Source organism: Rana temporaria, chromosome 8 (genome assembly GCF_905171775.1).
Source record: "Rana temporaria chromosome 8, aRanTem1.1, whole genome shotgun sequence".
Taxonomy (NCBI): Eukaryota; Metazoa; Chordata; class Amphibia; order Anura; family Ranidae; genus Rana; species Rana temporaria.
The window spans coordinates 164050402-164066725 of NC_053496.1; the positions used below are offsets into that span (position 1 = coordinate 164050402).

Below are 16324 nucleotides of genomic sequence, written 5' to 3' on the forward strand. Positions count from 1 at the left end.
CTCTTCCTCTATAAGTGTTTTTTTTGTCCGGGGAACCTATGGCCGGGGAGCACCGATTTTTCAAAGCCGGGCACCCCTTCCATAGACTCCCATGTTATTTTTTTTTATAATTGCTTCTTTTCTTTATTATAACAAATTACAACACATACAAAAAAAAAAGAAACATGAATAATAGAGACTCCCATGTTAAACGGTAATTTCTCCAGTGATTTTTGGGGATGCGGTACTGGCCGGCCGTAGGTCCCCTGGACCTGGATCTTGGCACCCATGTAGCCAAATTTCTCCTTTACAAGTGTGCAAAGTTTGTTATCTGGGGGACCTACGGCTGGGAAGCACCGATTTTTCAAAGCCGGGCACCCCTTCCATAGACTCCCATGTTAAACTTCAGTCTAGTCATGGGCACAGTGAGGCATGGGCACAGTGAGGCATGGGCACAGTGAAGCATGGACACAGTGAGGCATGGGCACAGTGAGGCATGGGCACAGTGAAGCATGGACACAGTGAGGCATGGGCACAGTGAGGCATGCACATGGACACAGTGAGGCAAAGTGAGCAGTGCCGATCCTGACCTCCCTGGGGCCCTAAGCAAAATGACATGTCACATTAAAGTTGAGAAGTGGGGGGGCTGCCGAAAATGACATGTCACATTAAAGTTGAGAAGCGGGGGGGGGGGGGCGCTGCTGACAGTGAGGAGCGGGGGAAGGGGATGTTTTGTTGTCGGAAATTACATCTTACATTAAAGTGAGAAGCAGGGGGCGCTGACTTCTTACCTCTTCTCCCATGCAGCCAGCGAGTTGAGAAGCAGATTAAGGGGGCGAAAATTACTTCTCACCAAGCAGGGCCTCTAGTAATTTGGGAGGCCCTAAGCGGCCTGCATAGTGAGCCTATAGGCCCTGAAAGTGAGGCACAGTGAGGCATGCAGATGGACACCCTAGGCTTATACTCGAGTCAATACGTTTTCCCATTTTTTGGCGGTAAAATTAGGTGCCTCGGCTTATATTCAGGTCAGCTTATACTCAAGTATATACGGTAAATAATCTTTTTTCAAAAGTTTAGGCCAAGATGTATTATGCTACATTTCTTTGGTGAAAAAAACCCAAATCAGTGTACTGCATATTATTTAGTCTGTATCAAAGTTTTATGCGGCGTACACACGATCAAAAATTCCAACAAGAAAACCATGGATTTTTTTTCCGACTGAATTTTGGCTCAAACTTGTGTTGCATACTGTACACACGGTCACAGAAATCTTGTCTGAAATTCCGACCGTCAAGAACGCGGTGACGTACAACACTACGACGAGCCGAGAAAAAGTTCAAAGATTCCGAGCATGCGTTGAATTGATTCAGAGCATGCGTGTTACTTTTGTGCGTTGGAATTGCATACAGATGATCGGAATTTCCGACAAGAACTTTTCCCGTCGGAAAATTTGAGAACCAGCTCTCAAATTTTTGCTGTTGGAAATTCCGACAGAAAAAGTCTGATGCAGCCTACACACGGTCGAAATTTCCAACCAAAAGCTCACATCAAACTTTTCTTGTCGGAAATTTACGATCGTGTGTACGCGGCAATAGAGTCTACAAGCTATGATATATACTGTATATCTGAAAAATCGATCAATCCTGATGTACTAACTCATTTCTTGAGGCCCAAAAATCACAGGAAAGTACAAATATCCTCCAAATTACCCCTTTTTGGAAAGTAGACAGTCCAAAGTATTTAATAAGATGCATGGGGAGATTTTTTGAACTTATTTTTGTCAACATTTTTGGGATAATAATGAAATTTATTTTGTTATTTTTACATACTGTCAACAGTGCAGTACAGCAACATCATAAAACTGGGGTGGCAGTGATCAGGGACACTGACTAGGGACAGTGGGCCAGATTCACAAAAGGGATACAACGGCGTTTCTCCTGATACGCCGTCGTATCCCTGTTTCTATCTATGCGACTGATTCATAGAATCAGTTACGCATAGATATCCCTAAGATCCGACAGGTGTAATTGTTTTACACTGTTGGATCTTAAGATGCAATACCGCGGCCGCCGCTGGGGGGAGTTCGCATCGTAAACCAGCGTTGGGTATGCAAATTAGGAGTTACGGCGATTCTCGACGGTTTTTCGCGTTCGCTACGTCGCCGCTAGTCTAGTTTCCCGTCGCAAAGTTAGTCGTTTTTTTTGGTGCCTTAACTTTACACAGCAATCGTATTGCTGTATAAAGTATGGCCGTCGTTCCCGCATCGAAATGTAAAAAATAACATCGTTTGCGTAAGCCGTCCGGAATTACGCTACGCGCGTCGCCCTTTCGAAAAAATGACGTCACTTCACGCAAAGCACGGCGGGAGTTCGGAAACGAAGCATGCGCGGTAGGTCCGGCGCGGTAGCACGCCTAATTTAAATGGCACACGCTCATTTAAATTGGCCCGCCGGCGTAGGTTTTCATCGCAAGTACTTGGTGAATCAGGCACTTGCGATGAAAAATTGCGGCGGTGTAACGTATCTACGATATGTTACGCCGCCGCTGCCCTACGAGAATCTGGCCCAGTATGAGTAAAAAATTAATATTATTTGTATCCATTTTTTTTTTATATATTATTATTTTTTAATTACATTTCTTTTTTTTTTTAAATACAGTGACCAGAGCAATACAGTGTTACCATAGTGGAGAGGTGATCAGGATTTTTTTTTTTTACACACTTTGATTACTTATAATTAAATTATAAGAAACCATTTTTTTTTCAAAATAATAACTATTCATTCAGTGTTTAATATTGTGATTAGGTGTGGCCATGGTATAGATGGGCAGTGATTGGCCCTGCTTGTACCATGTGATCACTGTGACCAATTACAGAGCTCATCACTAGTACACATGAATTAAAGCCTTTCATTGTGTAAAATTGTCATGTGATCTGCTGTGATTGGCCCCAGCGATCCCATGGTACCGGCAGCAGGCCGATACACTGATCTGTCATCAGCTGTGTCTGGTGGACACAACGGGTGACAGATCGTGCCAGAGCATGGCCTGTGGGACGCACGCAAGGCGCGATCATGGAAGGACATCATATGACGTCCTCCCAGGATAATAGGGATCCCGTCTGGCCATCATATGACAGTAGGCCAGATGGGAAGGGATTACATGTTAGGCATCATCTCCATACAGCATATAAAGGAAGAAGAGGAAGCCTCCAATAGTGTAGTATATTTAATTTAATTAAACATGCCAACCACAATAGGAAACACACTCGCATGTATTATCTGAGTCACAGACTAATTTCCAGCATTTTTAGGCTCTGGTCATCTCGTGGCTCCACCCTACATGTTTCGCCACTAGCCAACGTGGCTTTGTTGGGGAAAAAACAGTAGTCATATTCAATATCTATGCACCCAAAACACACCATAAAAGATTCCAAGTTGTTCCTTATCGAAAAACTTCAACCTTACCCCCAAAGAATTCCTAATTTTATTTCAAGTTATTGATACCATATTTGCAAAAAAAGGACTACCACTCTATCTTCCTTCCTTCACTCTGCAGATCTTTATGATCCTTAGCGGTGCCTACATGTTACAGAAATGGACTATATAGTCTATTCCAATACTTAAAATCATACTCTGAAATTTTTGTGGTCAACAAATATCTTCTACAGTTTTAATCTATCAATGATGACCACATTGGATATATCACATGGTCTGACCATGTCCTGGATTCTATCAAACTTTTATAGGTAGATTCACAAAGAGTTAGGCCGGCTTATCTACAGATAAGCCGACCTAACTCTGGGCCATATTCTGAAAGAATCTCCGCCTGCTTCGCTTAGGGCACTTACACTCCGCTGTCCCAACTTACTGGAGCAGGTGTTGTATTCCCCAACCACTTGCTCCATAACTTGGGACAGCGGAGTGTAAGTGTCCCGGCGTAGCCTGGCGGATCTCCAAGGGGGCGGCTTCTATTCAAATGAAGCGCGCCCCCGATGCAAAAGAACTGGGCATGCGCCGGGCTGCAAAAAGCCCAGTGCGCATGCTCCAGTTCTCGGCGGAAAACGTCAATGACGCCGACGTGTGCGTCATTGACGTAAAGTCGTATTCAAGAACGACTTACGTAAACGACGTATCCGACGAAAAAACACGACGGGGACCCGACGCCATCCGTAACATGGCCTACGCGAGACTTGCGGAAACTTACCCCTCATATAGCAGGGGTAAGTTTCCGCTTACGCAAACGACGTTAGCGACGGTTACGCGACGCGAACTCGTTCGGGAATCGGCGTAGAAGGATCATTTGCATATGCAAATGACTCCTTCACGTAAATGCCATCTAGCGGCGGCCGGCGTCATTGCATTTAAGATCCGCCAGTGTAAGTGACTTACAGATGGCGGATCTTAAGTGTATCTATGCAAAAATGATTCTGAGAATCAGGAGCATAGATACACTGGCCAAAAAAGGGAGTTACGATGGAGTATCCTGAGATACTCCATCGTAACTTCTCTGAGAATATGGCCCAGTGAATCTAAGCCGGCCTATGTTTAAGTGTATTCTCTAACAGAGATACACTTAAACATACCTAAGATAGGCTGGCTTGCGCCATTCTATCTTAGGCTGCAATGTTTCTTTTGCCCGCTAGATGGCGCTGCCATTGCGTCCGGCCTAGATTATGTAAATGAGGGGCTACGCCGATTCCCGACGATTTACGAGCGTACGCCGGGCCTACACCGTCGAGTTACATCGTTTCCGTAAGCGATAGGCCACCTAAAGTTATTCCACCTATGAGGTGGAATAACAATGTTAAGTATGGCCGCCGTTCCCGCCGCGAGGTTCGAATTTTTTACGTTGTTTGCGCAAGTCGTCCGCGAATCGGGATTTACGTTGTTTACGTACGCGTCAAAATCAATAGGCCCGTACGGCCTACTTAGCTGCAATGCGCACTGGGAAATGTAGTCGCCCGGCGCATGCGCAGTGTAAAAAACGTTAAAAAACGTGAGGTCAAGCCTCACTTCAATAATACACGCCCCCCTCCCAGTCATTTGAATTAGGCACGCTTACGCCCGCTCGTTTTAGGCTACGCCGCCTAAAATTTGAAGGTAAGTGGTTTGAGAATCACTTTTAACCTAAATAAATTAAGGCGGTGTAGCCTAAAAAAAGTAGGCTAGGCCGTCCTAATTTTAGGCGCCCATATGTGAATCTACCCCCAAGTCTCTCAACACGTTTCTTGGGCTCTGCACATGCATCTGCAGACCCGGAAGGAGCATGGTTGATATCCCCAAGTAGAGAGAAGGGAAACCAGTGAACATCTATCTGCTGGCTTCCCCATGACTAAGCTCTGGGGAAGAGAAAATTCATATAACCCCCCACATTGTTTGAGCCTGAGTGGCACACTAACCAACCACAGGCTTCCCCTTCCTGTTACTGACAAAGAAGTGACATGTACAACGTCACCTCCGGGTCCCTGTGGAAAAAGTTAACACGTTCCATTAGCTTCATTGGTGGACAGGTGAGATATTAGGGATCTTCTAGACCCCTGATTTCATCTTCAGGCCTATTTTTTTTAAACAAAAAAATAGGGTTGTCCCGATACCACTTTTTTAGGACCGAGTACAAGTACCGATACTTTTTTTCAAGTAGTCGCCGATACCGAATACCGATACTTTTTTTAAATGTGTCCCCAAATGCAGCCATGTCCCCCACATATGCAGCCATGTCCCCCCAGCCATGTCCCCCACATATGCAGCCATGTCCCTCTAGCCATGTCCCTCACATATGCAGCCATGTCCCTCTAGCCATGTCCCTCACATATGCAGCCATGTCCCTCTAGCCATGTCCCTCACATATGCAGCCATGTCCCTCTAGCCATGTCCCTCACATATACAGCCATGTCCCTCTAGCCATGTCCCTCACATATGCAGCCATGTCCCTCTAGCCATGTCCCTCACATATGCAGCCATGTCCCTCTAGCCATGTCGCTCACATATGCAGCAATGTCCCTCTAGCCATGTCCCTCACATATGCAGCAATGTCCCTCTAGCCATGTCCCTCACATATGCAGCCATGTCCCTCTAGCCATGTCCCTCACATATGCAGCCATGTCCCTCTAGCCATGTCCCTCACATATGCAGCCATGTCCCTCCAGCCATTTCCCCCATACCTTTGCCGCCGCCGCCGTATGGAGAAAATCACAGCATTCATTTGAATAGCTGTTTTGCCCGCGCGTATAGACACTCCCCCTTGCTCGGCATTGGACAGATCACGATCACCCATCCAATCCCGAGCAAGGGGGAGTGTCTATACGCGCGGGAACACTACAGCTATTCAAATGAAAGTTGTGATGTTCCCGCACGCCGTTTAACCAATGCGGCGGCTTTCGATTCGGCGGCGCGATGCGGCAGCAGTGGCGGGGGGGGGGGAAGTATTCTATTTTGGTATCGGGGGTATTTGCGCGAGTACGAGTACTCCCGCAAATACTTGGTATCGGTCCCGATACCGATACTGGTATCGGTATCTGGACAACCCTACAAAAAAATATAAAAACAGATGTGGCTGTGAAAGGGCTAAAGGGACCAAAACACAAATAACGGGGAAAGATACCTAACATCCAGGACACATCCCGGTATCACATGTATAATAGACATATATATATATTAAACAAAAAAATCCTCATGAGAATCAACCGCTAACTTACTTTTTGTATATGTTTTTTTTTTTACAGAGTGGTGGTTATGCTGTTCTTTCTCTACTACTGCTGATAAATTTGCTGCTCTTCTGTGTCACCATTTCCACCTCTGTTTTTGATTGCCGGTCTCTCTCAAAAGTACAAAATGTCACCCAGGTAAGAGACATATAAGATTAATATATATATAAAAAAAAAAAAAAAATGGCAAGTCAAGGGACCAGCAAAGTCCATCACCCACCAGCTTTGGAAATCCCTTTGCTTTGAGATCCTTGTCCCAGCTCTCAACTGGATTCCAATGTTTTGTTTTGTTTTTAATCACGTGATTAGAGCCAGAGGCTCTAATAGTGTTCAAAAAAGGGTGGGCTCGGGGGCAGAGCACTGTGCTCCGAGCCCACCCAATTGTGTGACAATAGCGAATGAATAATTGCTAATGTCACACTAATTCTTCTCCCGGCCAATCAGAAAGCAGGTCCTGAGGACTGTCACCTGATTGGCCACCTAGAAGGAGGAGACACGCACTGCACAGAGGAAAGAAGGGAGGAGACGCATGGCGTGATGCAGGGGAGGAGGAAGCTGCCTTTCGCCGCCTGGAGGAGCGCTGCCTGTGACCTAGATGGGGTAAGTGCAGGGCCGACCTGGGGGGGTAGTGATAGGCGCGGGTGACCCGACCAAAAAAAAAATATACCACCAGCCCCCACTGCTTCCTATTGCATCTGCAGGAAGTGAAGTACAATCTCCCCACTAGGCCACGCTATAAGCGAAAAATAACAAGGGTTTTAAGGCTTCTCTACTCTATTCAAAACATTAAAAAGTTTGGGCTATACTTACATTGTAAGTGTGGAACTGATATTTAAATTGTAACCAGAGGTTAAGTTTTTTTTTTATCTGGATTGATTGCTGAGTGATTACAATCAATACCAGGTTTTTATTGCAAAATTTTGAGTTGCTGCCAGAACAGGAATAGAGGAGAAATCTTCCAATGATGAGTCTACAGGAAGTGAAGGGAAATCTCCTGAGACACAGATGGTTAAAAAAAAAAACTGGCAGTTGTTTTAACCCTTACTCTACTTACTAATATCTAATATGATTTTTTTTAACTTTAAAGCGGGGGTTCACCCAAAAAAATTTTTTCTAACTTGCCATCTAGCATACTAGCGCGAGCTACAGTATGCCTTTATTTTATTTTTTTGCGCCGTACTCACAGTTTAATCCCATAGTTAAGTTTCAGTCTAGTAGGCGTTCCTATGCAGAGTGGAACATGATTGACGGAGTTCCTCGTCGGCTTCCTCGCTGAAAAGTGTACACACGACCAAGTTTCTCGGCAGAATCCAGCTCCGATCAAGTTTCTGGCTGAATTCTGCCGAGAAACTCGGTCGTGTGTACGGGGCCTAAGAGTTTTCCTTCTATGATTCGAAATTTCTCTGAAATTTGTCCTCATAACTTCTAGCTTTAAACCTACATCATAATATTTTGTCTCCCTCAAGAAAAATAATATCCTTTATCTTATTGTACTTTTATCTTCTGAAGGTGTTCATGTTACAGAATGATGTCGTCCTTGCCATGAATCCTGGTGCCGTTCCCGTTTCCATTCCATACCCTGTAACCACCACTTATGCTCATCCACCACCGCAGCCACCGGCATATACGGTCAACGTAGTTAAAGCTTTACCAGATCATTAATAAAGAGCACCTGTCGTATACATATTATATGGCTCTGATCAGCTTTCTAATGAATTGTTTCATAATTATTACAAATCAGTAATTTAGCAATAATACTAAATTCTTGGGTTGTTTTTCTAAAAGTGATTACTTGTGCCAAAAAAAGGTTTCTTAAGGCTCATACACACAGTCAGACTTTTCTGCAAACTTTTCTAAAACTTTCCTAACATCACATGTTTTTTTTTGCTATTTTCTGCTCTTTACCGCCACCCTTTGGTTAACTTCTGCTATTGTTTGTTGGTTCTGCATGCGTATTTGTACTTTGTCAAAAAGTTGGTTCTATTGCTGTACACACAGTCAGAAAAGGCACCATCAGACTTTTGTTGCCGAAAAGTTGGTCCGTTTGCAGACCCAACTTTTTGTTGGATGAAACCCGAAAAAGTTGGTCTGATGGAGCATACACATGGTCAGACAAATTAGAAAACTTGCAGATTTTTAAGTTGGTTGGCAAAAAGTGTGACCGTGTGTATGGGGCTTAAGTGTGTTGGACTGACCAGGAGGTGGGACTTGACTTGAAAAAGGGGATTGCTTGTTTCTTATCTACCAGTGCCATTTGTCAGCTCTCTATGGTTAGTCCATTATTTCTTTATATTATCTTTGTTGTATTGAATCTTTCCCCATAGCCTTATATTCGACTATTGTTTGGTCATATAACTATAGATTGAACTTTTTTTAAAGCATGGCTACTAGGCTAATTTGGGGATACATCCAAAGATATACATATGCTGCATGTATTTGTATGTACTACATTGTTGTAATCTGTATACTACAATATATTCATCTAACTTTGAATTTTAGTGTGCTGACTTATTTAATGGTGCTATAGTTTTATTGATAGTTCTATGACACCTTTTGGAATAGACCTTATTTGACTTATACTTTGGGCAGACCAGTAAACCTTTTTTGAAATTTCTTCAGTGGAAGTTGAACAAAACATCAGTGGGGTAGATTCAGGAAAGAATTACGCCGGCGTATCCATAGATACGCCGCGTAATTCCAAAGCTGCGCCGGCGTATCTACTTTCTGTATTCAGAAAGCTAGATACGCCGACATTAGCCTAAGATACGACTGGCATAAGTCTCTTACGCCGTCGTATCTTAGGGTGCATTCTGACGCTGGCCGCTAGGGGCGCTTCCGTTGTTGTCGGCGTAGATTATGCAAATTAACTAGATACGCCGATTCACAAACGTACGTACGCCCCGGCGCAATTTATTTATGTCGTTTACGTTAGGCTTTTTCGGCGTAAGGTTGTTCCTGCTATTAGGAGGCGCACACAATGTTAAGTTTGGACGTCGTTCCCGCGTCGAAATTTGAATTTTTTACGTCGTTTGCGTAAGTCGTTTGCGAATAGGGCTGGACGTAATTTACGTTCACGTCGAAACCAATACGTCGTTGCGCCGTACTTGGAAGCAATGCACACTGGGATATGTACACGGACGGCGCATGCGCCGTCCTTACAAAACGTCAATCACGTCAGGTCATCATACATTTACATAAAACACGCCCCCCTTCCACATTTGAATTACGCGCGCTTACGCCGGCCCCATTTACGCTACGCCGCTGCGACTTACGGAGCAAGTGCTTTGTGAATACTGCACTTGCTCCTGTAAGTTACGGCGGCATAGGGTAAATACGATACGCTGCGCCGCCGTATCAGTGCGCGCCCCTACCTGAATCTACCCCAGTGGGTTTTAGGTTGGTATTTCCAGGCCTAAATTTTTTAAGTGTCCAAAACCCTACCAGCAATATACTCTGATGCCGCGAACACACGATCGGAAATTCCGACAACAAATGTTCGATGTGAGCTTTTTGTCGGAATTTTGCTGTAGAATATTTGCTGTCGGAATTTCCGACAACAAAAATTTGAGAGCTGGTTTCAAATTTTCCAACAACAAAAGTTCTTGTCGGAAAATCAGATTGTCTGTATGCAATTCCGATGCACAAAGATCCTACGGATGCTCGGAATCATTGAACTTCATTTTTCTCGGCTCGTTGTAGTGTTGTATGTCACGGCGTTCTTGACGTTCAGAATTTCAGACAACATTTCTGTGACCATGTGCAACGCAATTTTGAGCCAACATTCCCTCGGAAAAAAATCCACGGTTTTGTTGTCAGAATTTCCGATCGTGTGTACGCGGCATTAGGCCTGGTTTACACAGCTTGTTCCGTGGAAGAAACAACAACAAACTTTTTTTTTTTATTTTTTTTTACAAAAGCTGTTTTTTATTTATCCATTTTTTTATAAAAATAACAAACATGCTTATACTTACCTGCTCTGTGCAGTCGTTTTGCACAGAGCAGCCACAATCCTTCTCTCCATCGGGTGCCCCCACGGAAAACCGCTTTCCCTGGGGGCACCCGTGCTTCTGCACCCATTGACACAGGCAGTGGGACTCAGCCCCACCCCTCGCCCGTGTCATTTAATTTTATTGACAGCAGCAGGAGCTCCTTCTGCTATCAATCTGTCCAATGAGGAGAGAGACAGCGGCTGAAGCCGTGGCGTTTGTGCACATCACTGGATCGGATTGGGCTCAGGTAAAAACAAAGGGGGGGGGGGGGTTTGGGGGGAAGCTGCAGCACAGAAGGTTTTTCACCTTATTCCATAGGTAAAAAACCTTAAGGCTTCATATCAGACCACTCTCTTCTGTTCCCTGACACCACAGTCTCAGAGAACATTATACACTTTGTATTTAGTTCAATTAAAATTATATGACCCTTAAATCATTAGACCCACTCTTAAAGGTCTGGGTGGAAGTATGGGCCCTTATGGCACCAATGGCCTTTATCCCTTGGGGGGGGGGGGATATGCTGTAGTCTCTCAGAAGAAAAGAAGGTCTTGCATCTTCATCTAGCTTTTTAGTGAAGTGCTTGAAGTGTCCTGACAATCAGGGTGATGTAAAGTATACAGGATGAACACTGTCGCTGCTCAGTAAAGAGTAGGTGTAGCACAAAGTTCTCCTACAAGTTAAGTTAGTGAAACAAGACAATGGTGTCTGCATGCAGTGTCCTTTTTTTAGGAAGATGGGCAAGTGCCCGCTCACCAATCCTAGGGACCTTTGGTATTGAAGAGTGGCAAAAAGGCTGGCAGTGGATGCTCCCACACCCTCTCACGCTGACTCTCTTTCTCCTGGTTGCACAGGCCACAATTCGGCCACAGCACAATCTAACGCAGAGTCACTGCTTGCAGATCCAGGTTGTGGTCCCAAGAGAGTGATCCCTCCCCCAAATAGGCTTTATATCACCTTTCCCAGCATCCTATTCTACTCTCCAGCTGGGTGGGATTTGTAGTCCATAACAGTTCGACTGAATGTAAAACTTGGCTCCCTGGACTACATGTCTCAAGATGCTTCGCTCCTCTCCTGGATCTCAGTCACTCTACCTTCAGGATTTGATGACATAGAGTCTGAGCTGAGCACTTTGGGCCAGATTCACAGCTAGTGATGGATAGACTTCTTTGACTCTAACCCACCAAGAGTCACAAAAGGTTTTCTTTTCTTTTTTTCTTTATTGTTTATTGGGCACTTAGGGCCAGATTCACAAAAGGGATACGACGGCGTATATCCTGAAACGCCGTCGTATCTCTGTTTCTATCTATGCGACTGATTCATAGAATCAGTTACGCATAGATAGCCAGAAGATCCGACAGGTGTAATTGTTTTACACTGTCGGATCTTAGGATGCAATACCGTGGCCGCCGCTGGGGGGAGTTCGCGTCCTAAACCAGCGTCGGGTATGCAAATTAGGAGTTACGGAGATTCACAACGGATTTTCGCGTTCGCTACGTCGCCGCTAGTCTAGTTTCCCGTCGCAAAGTTAGTCGTCGTTTTAGGTGCCCTAACTTTAGTCAGCAAGCGTATTGCTGTCTAAAGTATGGCCGTCGTTCCCGCGACGAAATTTAAAAATCAACGTCGTTTGCGTAAGCCCTCCGTGAATACGGAATTACGCTACGCGCGTCGCCGTTCGAAAAAATTACGTCACGGCGCGCAATGCACAACGGGAGTTCGGAAACGGAGCATGTGTGGTAGGTCCGGCGCGGGAGCGCGCCTAATTTAAATGGCACACGCCCATTCAAATTGGCCCGCCTTGCGCCGGCGTAGGTTTTCATCGCAAGTGCTTGGTGAATCAGGCACTTGCGATGAAAAATTGCGGCGGTCTAGCGTATCTACGATATCTACGATAGCGTATCTCTCCTATGTGAATCTGGCCCTAAGATACTATGATTCATATGTTTCTCTATGCCTGACTACACAGATTTACATTCTTCAAAATTATTCAAGGTACAACAGAAAAGGTTACATGTACTAATTGCAATGTTTGTTATTTTTCTCCATTTCAGGATTGAGAGAGGATGGCACTGAACTCAATTTCATGTGTTCTCTGTATTAGTATTATTGGTGCTCTGTAATCTCCGATTTATGGCCTGGGTTTTAAGAAAGCGCAGAAAAGAGTGAGAGGGTAAAGGGAAAGAAATGATTCAGGGAAAGTAAGGAAAGATATAGAATGTGAAAGTGGCAGATAACTAAGATAATAACTGGAACTGGATGGATATTACCAGCTAACCTGTGTCTTGCAACTTTATCCTGAATCCGAGTCACATCACTGTCCAACTCAAGCCTCTAGACCCCTTCTTTCTGGACTGATTACTTGACTTACCTTCTGTACATGTTAAATATCACATTGCCCTCACTAGGGATGAGCTTCGAGTTTGAGTCGAACACACGTTCGACTCGAACATCGTATGTTCGACCGTTCGTTAAATTGCGAATGTTATGTGCCGTTTGCGCCAAATTCGAGTGGCGCATCACGGCCTATAATTCACTGCGGCATCGCAGTGCATTTCTGGTTGATGATTGACGAGCATGCTTGGCCAATCACAGCGCCGTCTGTACAGAGAGCCGTAATTGGCCAAAGCCAGGGTTCTGATGCAAACCGAACCGGGGGGGTGTTCGGCTCATCCCTAGCCCTCACTTTATCATTAACTAATTGATGACTGCTATGTTAAACCCCTTTTCTGTCCAGGCCATTTTTTGTGGTACTTTGACTCAGAGGCGTAACTAGAACATTCATTGCCCCAGTGCAAGAAACCATAAAGGGCCCCTCTGAATGCCAGGGTGCTTTCCATCGGTCCCGGGGGCCCTTCCCTCTGAGCCCTTGGCCCTTCCCAAAGGGAATCCTTCCCCCTATTCCTCCCCAGAAAAAATACTCCTTCCCCCAAATACCCCCCACCAGCACAAATCCTCTACATAGTTCTATCACAAATCCTCTCACCCAAAACCCCCTCCCAGTACAAACTCTTCCCCAACACACAACTCCTCTCCCCCTTGAAATACAAATCTACAGTATATCTCCAGTATATCTGGTTTTGGAGAGAACTTCCGAAAATGTTAACAAAATACTGGTGTTTTGTGAATCCGGGTTAAGTTCCGGAGGCCAGTGCCAGAACAAGTTCTGGCACTTGGCTCCACTAGCTTGCCTGGCAGGGGTGCATTAGTGTGGGCACCCAGGGCATCTCTTGCAGGATGCCCAGCATTACAGATGTTGTGAATACCCCATCTGTGGCAAGCTGCATCTCTTTGACTTGGGGAGCAGGATATGTTCTGGGTAGTGCTTGGGAGAAGAGAGGACTTATGCTAGAAGGTGGGGCAGGATCGGACAGACAAATTCTCTCCCTCTTCTAGCACAAGTCAAGATTTCCCAACTGTCCCAGTTTTGAAGGGACCTTCCTGAGATTTTTACAAAATCTCAATGTCCCGTGAATTTGGACTGAATCCTGGAGCCCAGTGCCGAAACAAGTTCTGGCACTTGGCTCCAGTAACTTGCCTGACAGGGGCGTGCCAGAGTGGGCACCTGGGGCCTTGCTTTGAATCCTTTACGGGGTGCCAGGGCGTCCCAGACACCATGACTGACCCCTTTGTAGTGGGTGACATCTCTTTGATTTGCGGAAGGGGTAAAAGGATATGTGCTGGGGAGCTGATTTGGAAAGGGAGACGACATAAGCTAGAAGGAGAGGTGGGGGGACTTCAAATTCGACCCCCCAGCACAAGTCACCTTCCCTCCCAAAGCACCCCCTAGCACATATCCTCTTGCCACCCCCCAACACTCCTACAGGTGTATATTCTTGTTACCTGCCCCCCATCCGGCACTGGGATTTGGGATTCAACAGAGATGTTTATGCTGGCTCCAGTCCTTGGACTCCCCCACAGTGGCTTCCAGGGCCTGGTAGGAAGTGCGACCTTTGTGACCCTGGTAGTTCAGTCACTGCTTTAACTTAAAATTACTTGGGCATGCAATATGTATCCAAATTTAATAGCATTGTTAGGACAGATAGAGCGTTTCTTTTAGTGGTACTTAATCATCTCTGGGTTTTTATATTTTTTTACTATATTAGTGGTACTTAACCTCCTTAGCCATATTCCCGAGTCTGGCTCGGGGTGAATTTTACATACCAAAAGCGGTAACCCCGAGCCAGACTCGGGATCGCATTGCAGGATACAGGGAGAGTTACTTACCTTGTCCCTGGATCCTGCGATGTGTCCCCGCTGTGTCTCCTCGCTCGATTCACAGTGCCAAGTGCCGAGCTCCGTTCCCTGCGACGTTGCGAAGCACAGGGACGGAGTTCGGCTCCAAATTCAAAAAGTGAAACTAGCAACCAAAAAGTGTCCCTTTACATCAAAAGTGCTTTTAGAGCAGCTAGAAAACAGCGATAATAAATTTGAATCACTTGCAGAATTGAGCGATAGCGATTTGTAGGGAAATTTGTCATCAAACAATAAAAGTAATGACAGTGACAATTCTGCAACTGAGCAAATTTCAGTGTTTTTGATTACAGACATGATACAGGAGATGGTCAGAGACGGCAGACATGATACAGGAGATGGTCAGAGACTACAGACATGATACAGGAGATGATCAGAGACTGCAGACATTGTACCGGAGACGGTCAGAGACTGCGGACATAGTACAGGAGATGGTCAGAGACACATCAGTTCTGGACGGACACACACCTATGCTCAGAACACTAGTTCTGGACGGACACAAACAAGGAGAGAAGGAGGGAGGGGAGAACTCTGCCACTTCGGCGCCCCAACCTCTGCAGGCGCCTGGGTGCAAAGCACCCTGTGCACCCTGCCTAGGATCGGCCCTGATACCCGGGATGTTTACTAGGCTCTTCTTTGGACAGATTTAAGTGAGTTATTCCTAAGAATTACAGGTCTACAATATAAAATGCCAAATTTCCATGCAAAATAATTGTACCGCTTTTAGCACCTAAAACCAGAAAAAATCTGTGTACACAGTATATAATACAGTGTGTACAGTATATAATACAGTGTAGTCGGTGTACAGTATATAATACAGTTCAGGTAGTGTGCAGTATATAATACAGTGCATTCGGTGTACAGTATATAATACAGTGCAGTTGGTGTACAGTATATAATACAGTGTAGGCAGTGTACAGTATATAATACAGTTCAGGTAGTGTGCAGTATATAATACAGTGCATTCGGTGTACAGTATATAATACAGTGCAGTTGGTGTACAGTATATAATACAGTGTAGGCAGTGTACAGTATATAATACAGTGCAGCAGGCAGTGTGCAGTATATAAACAGTGCAGGCAGTGGACAGTATATAAACAGTGCAGTCAGTGTACAGTATATAATACAGTGCAGTCAGTGTACAGTATATAATACAGTGCAGGCAGTGTACAGTATGTAAAACAGTGCAGTCAGTGTACAGTATATAATACAGTGCAGTCGGTGTACAGTATATAATACAGTGCAGGCAGTGTACAGTATATAATACAGTGCAGGCAGTGTACAGTATATAATACATTGCAGTTGGTGTACAGTATAAAATACAGTGCAGTCGGTGTACACAGTATATAATACAGTGTGTACAGTATATAATACAGTGTAGTCGGTGTACAGTATATAATACAGT

General features: G+C 45.0%; 1 protein-coding gene across 3 annotated transcripts in view; it reads left to right on the top strand.

Annotated features, from left to right (window-relative positions):
* The window catches only part of LOC120909331 (membrane-spanning 4-domains subfamily A member 4A-like), a 60889-nt gene extending 52491 nt beyond the window's left edge, over positions 1 to 8398 (top strand). For all 3 annotated transcript variants that reach the window (XM_040321084.1, XM_040321083.1, XM_040321085.1), the window contains 2 exons: positions 6701 to 6820; positions 8192 to 8398. In XM_040321084.1, coding sequence (XP_040177018.1) covers positions 6701 to 6820; positions 8192 to 8344 — 273 coding nt within the window. In that variant the 3' untranslated portion in view covers positions 8345 to 8398. The remainder of the gene's footprint in view (positions 1 to 6700; positions 6821 to 8191) is intronic.
* Positions 8399 to 16324: the final 7926 nt, after the last annotated feature.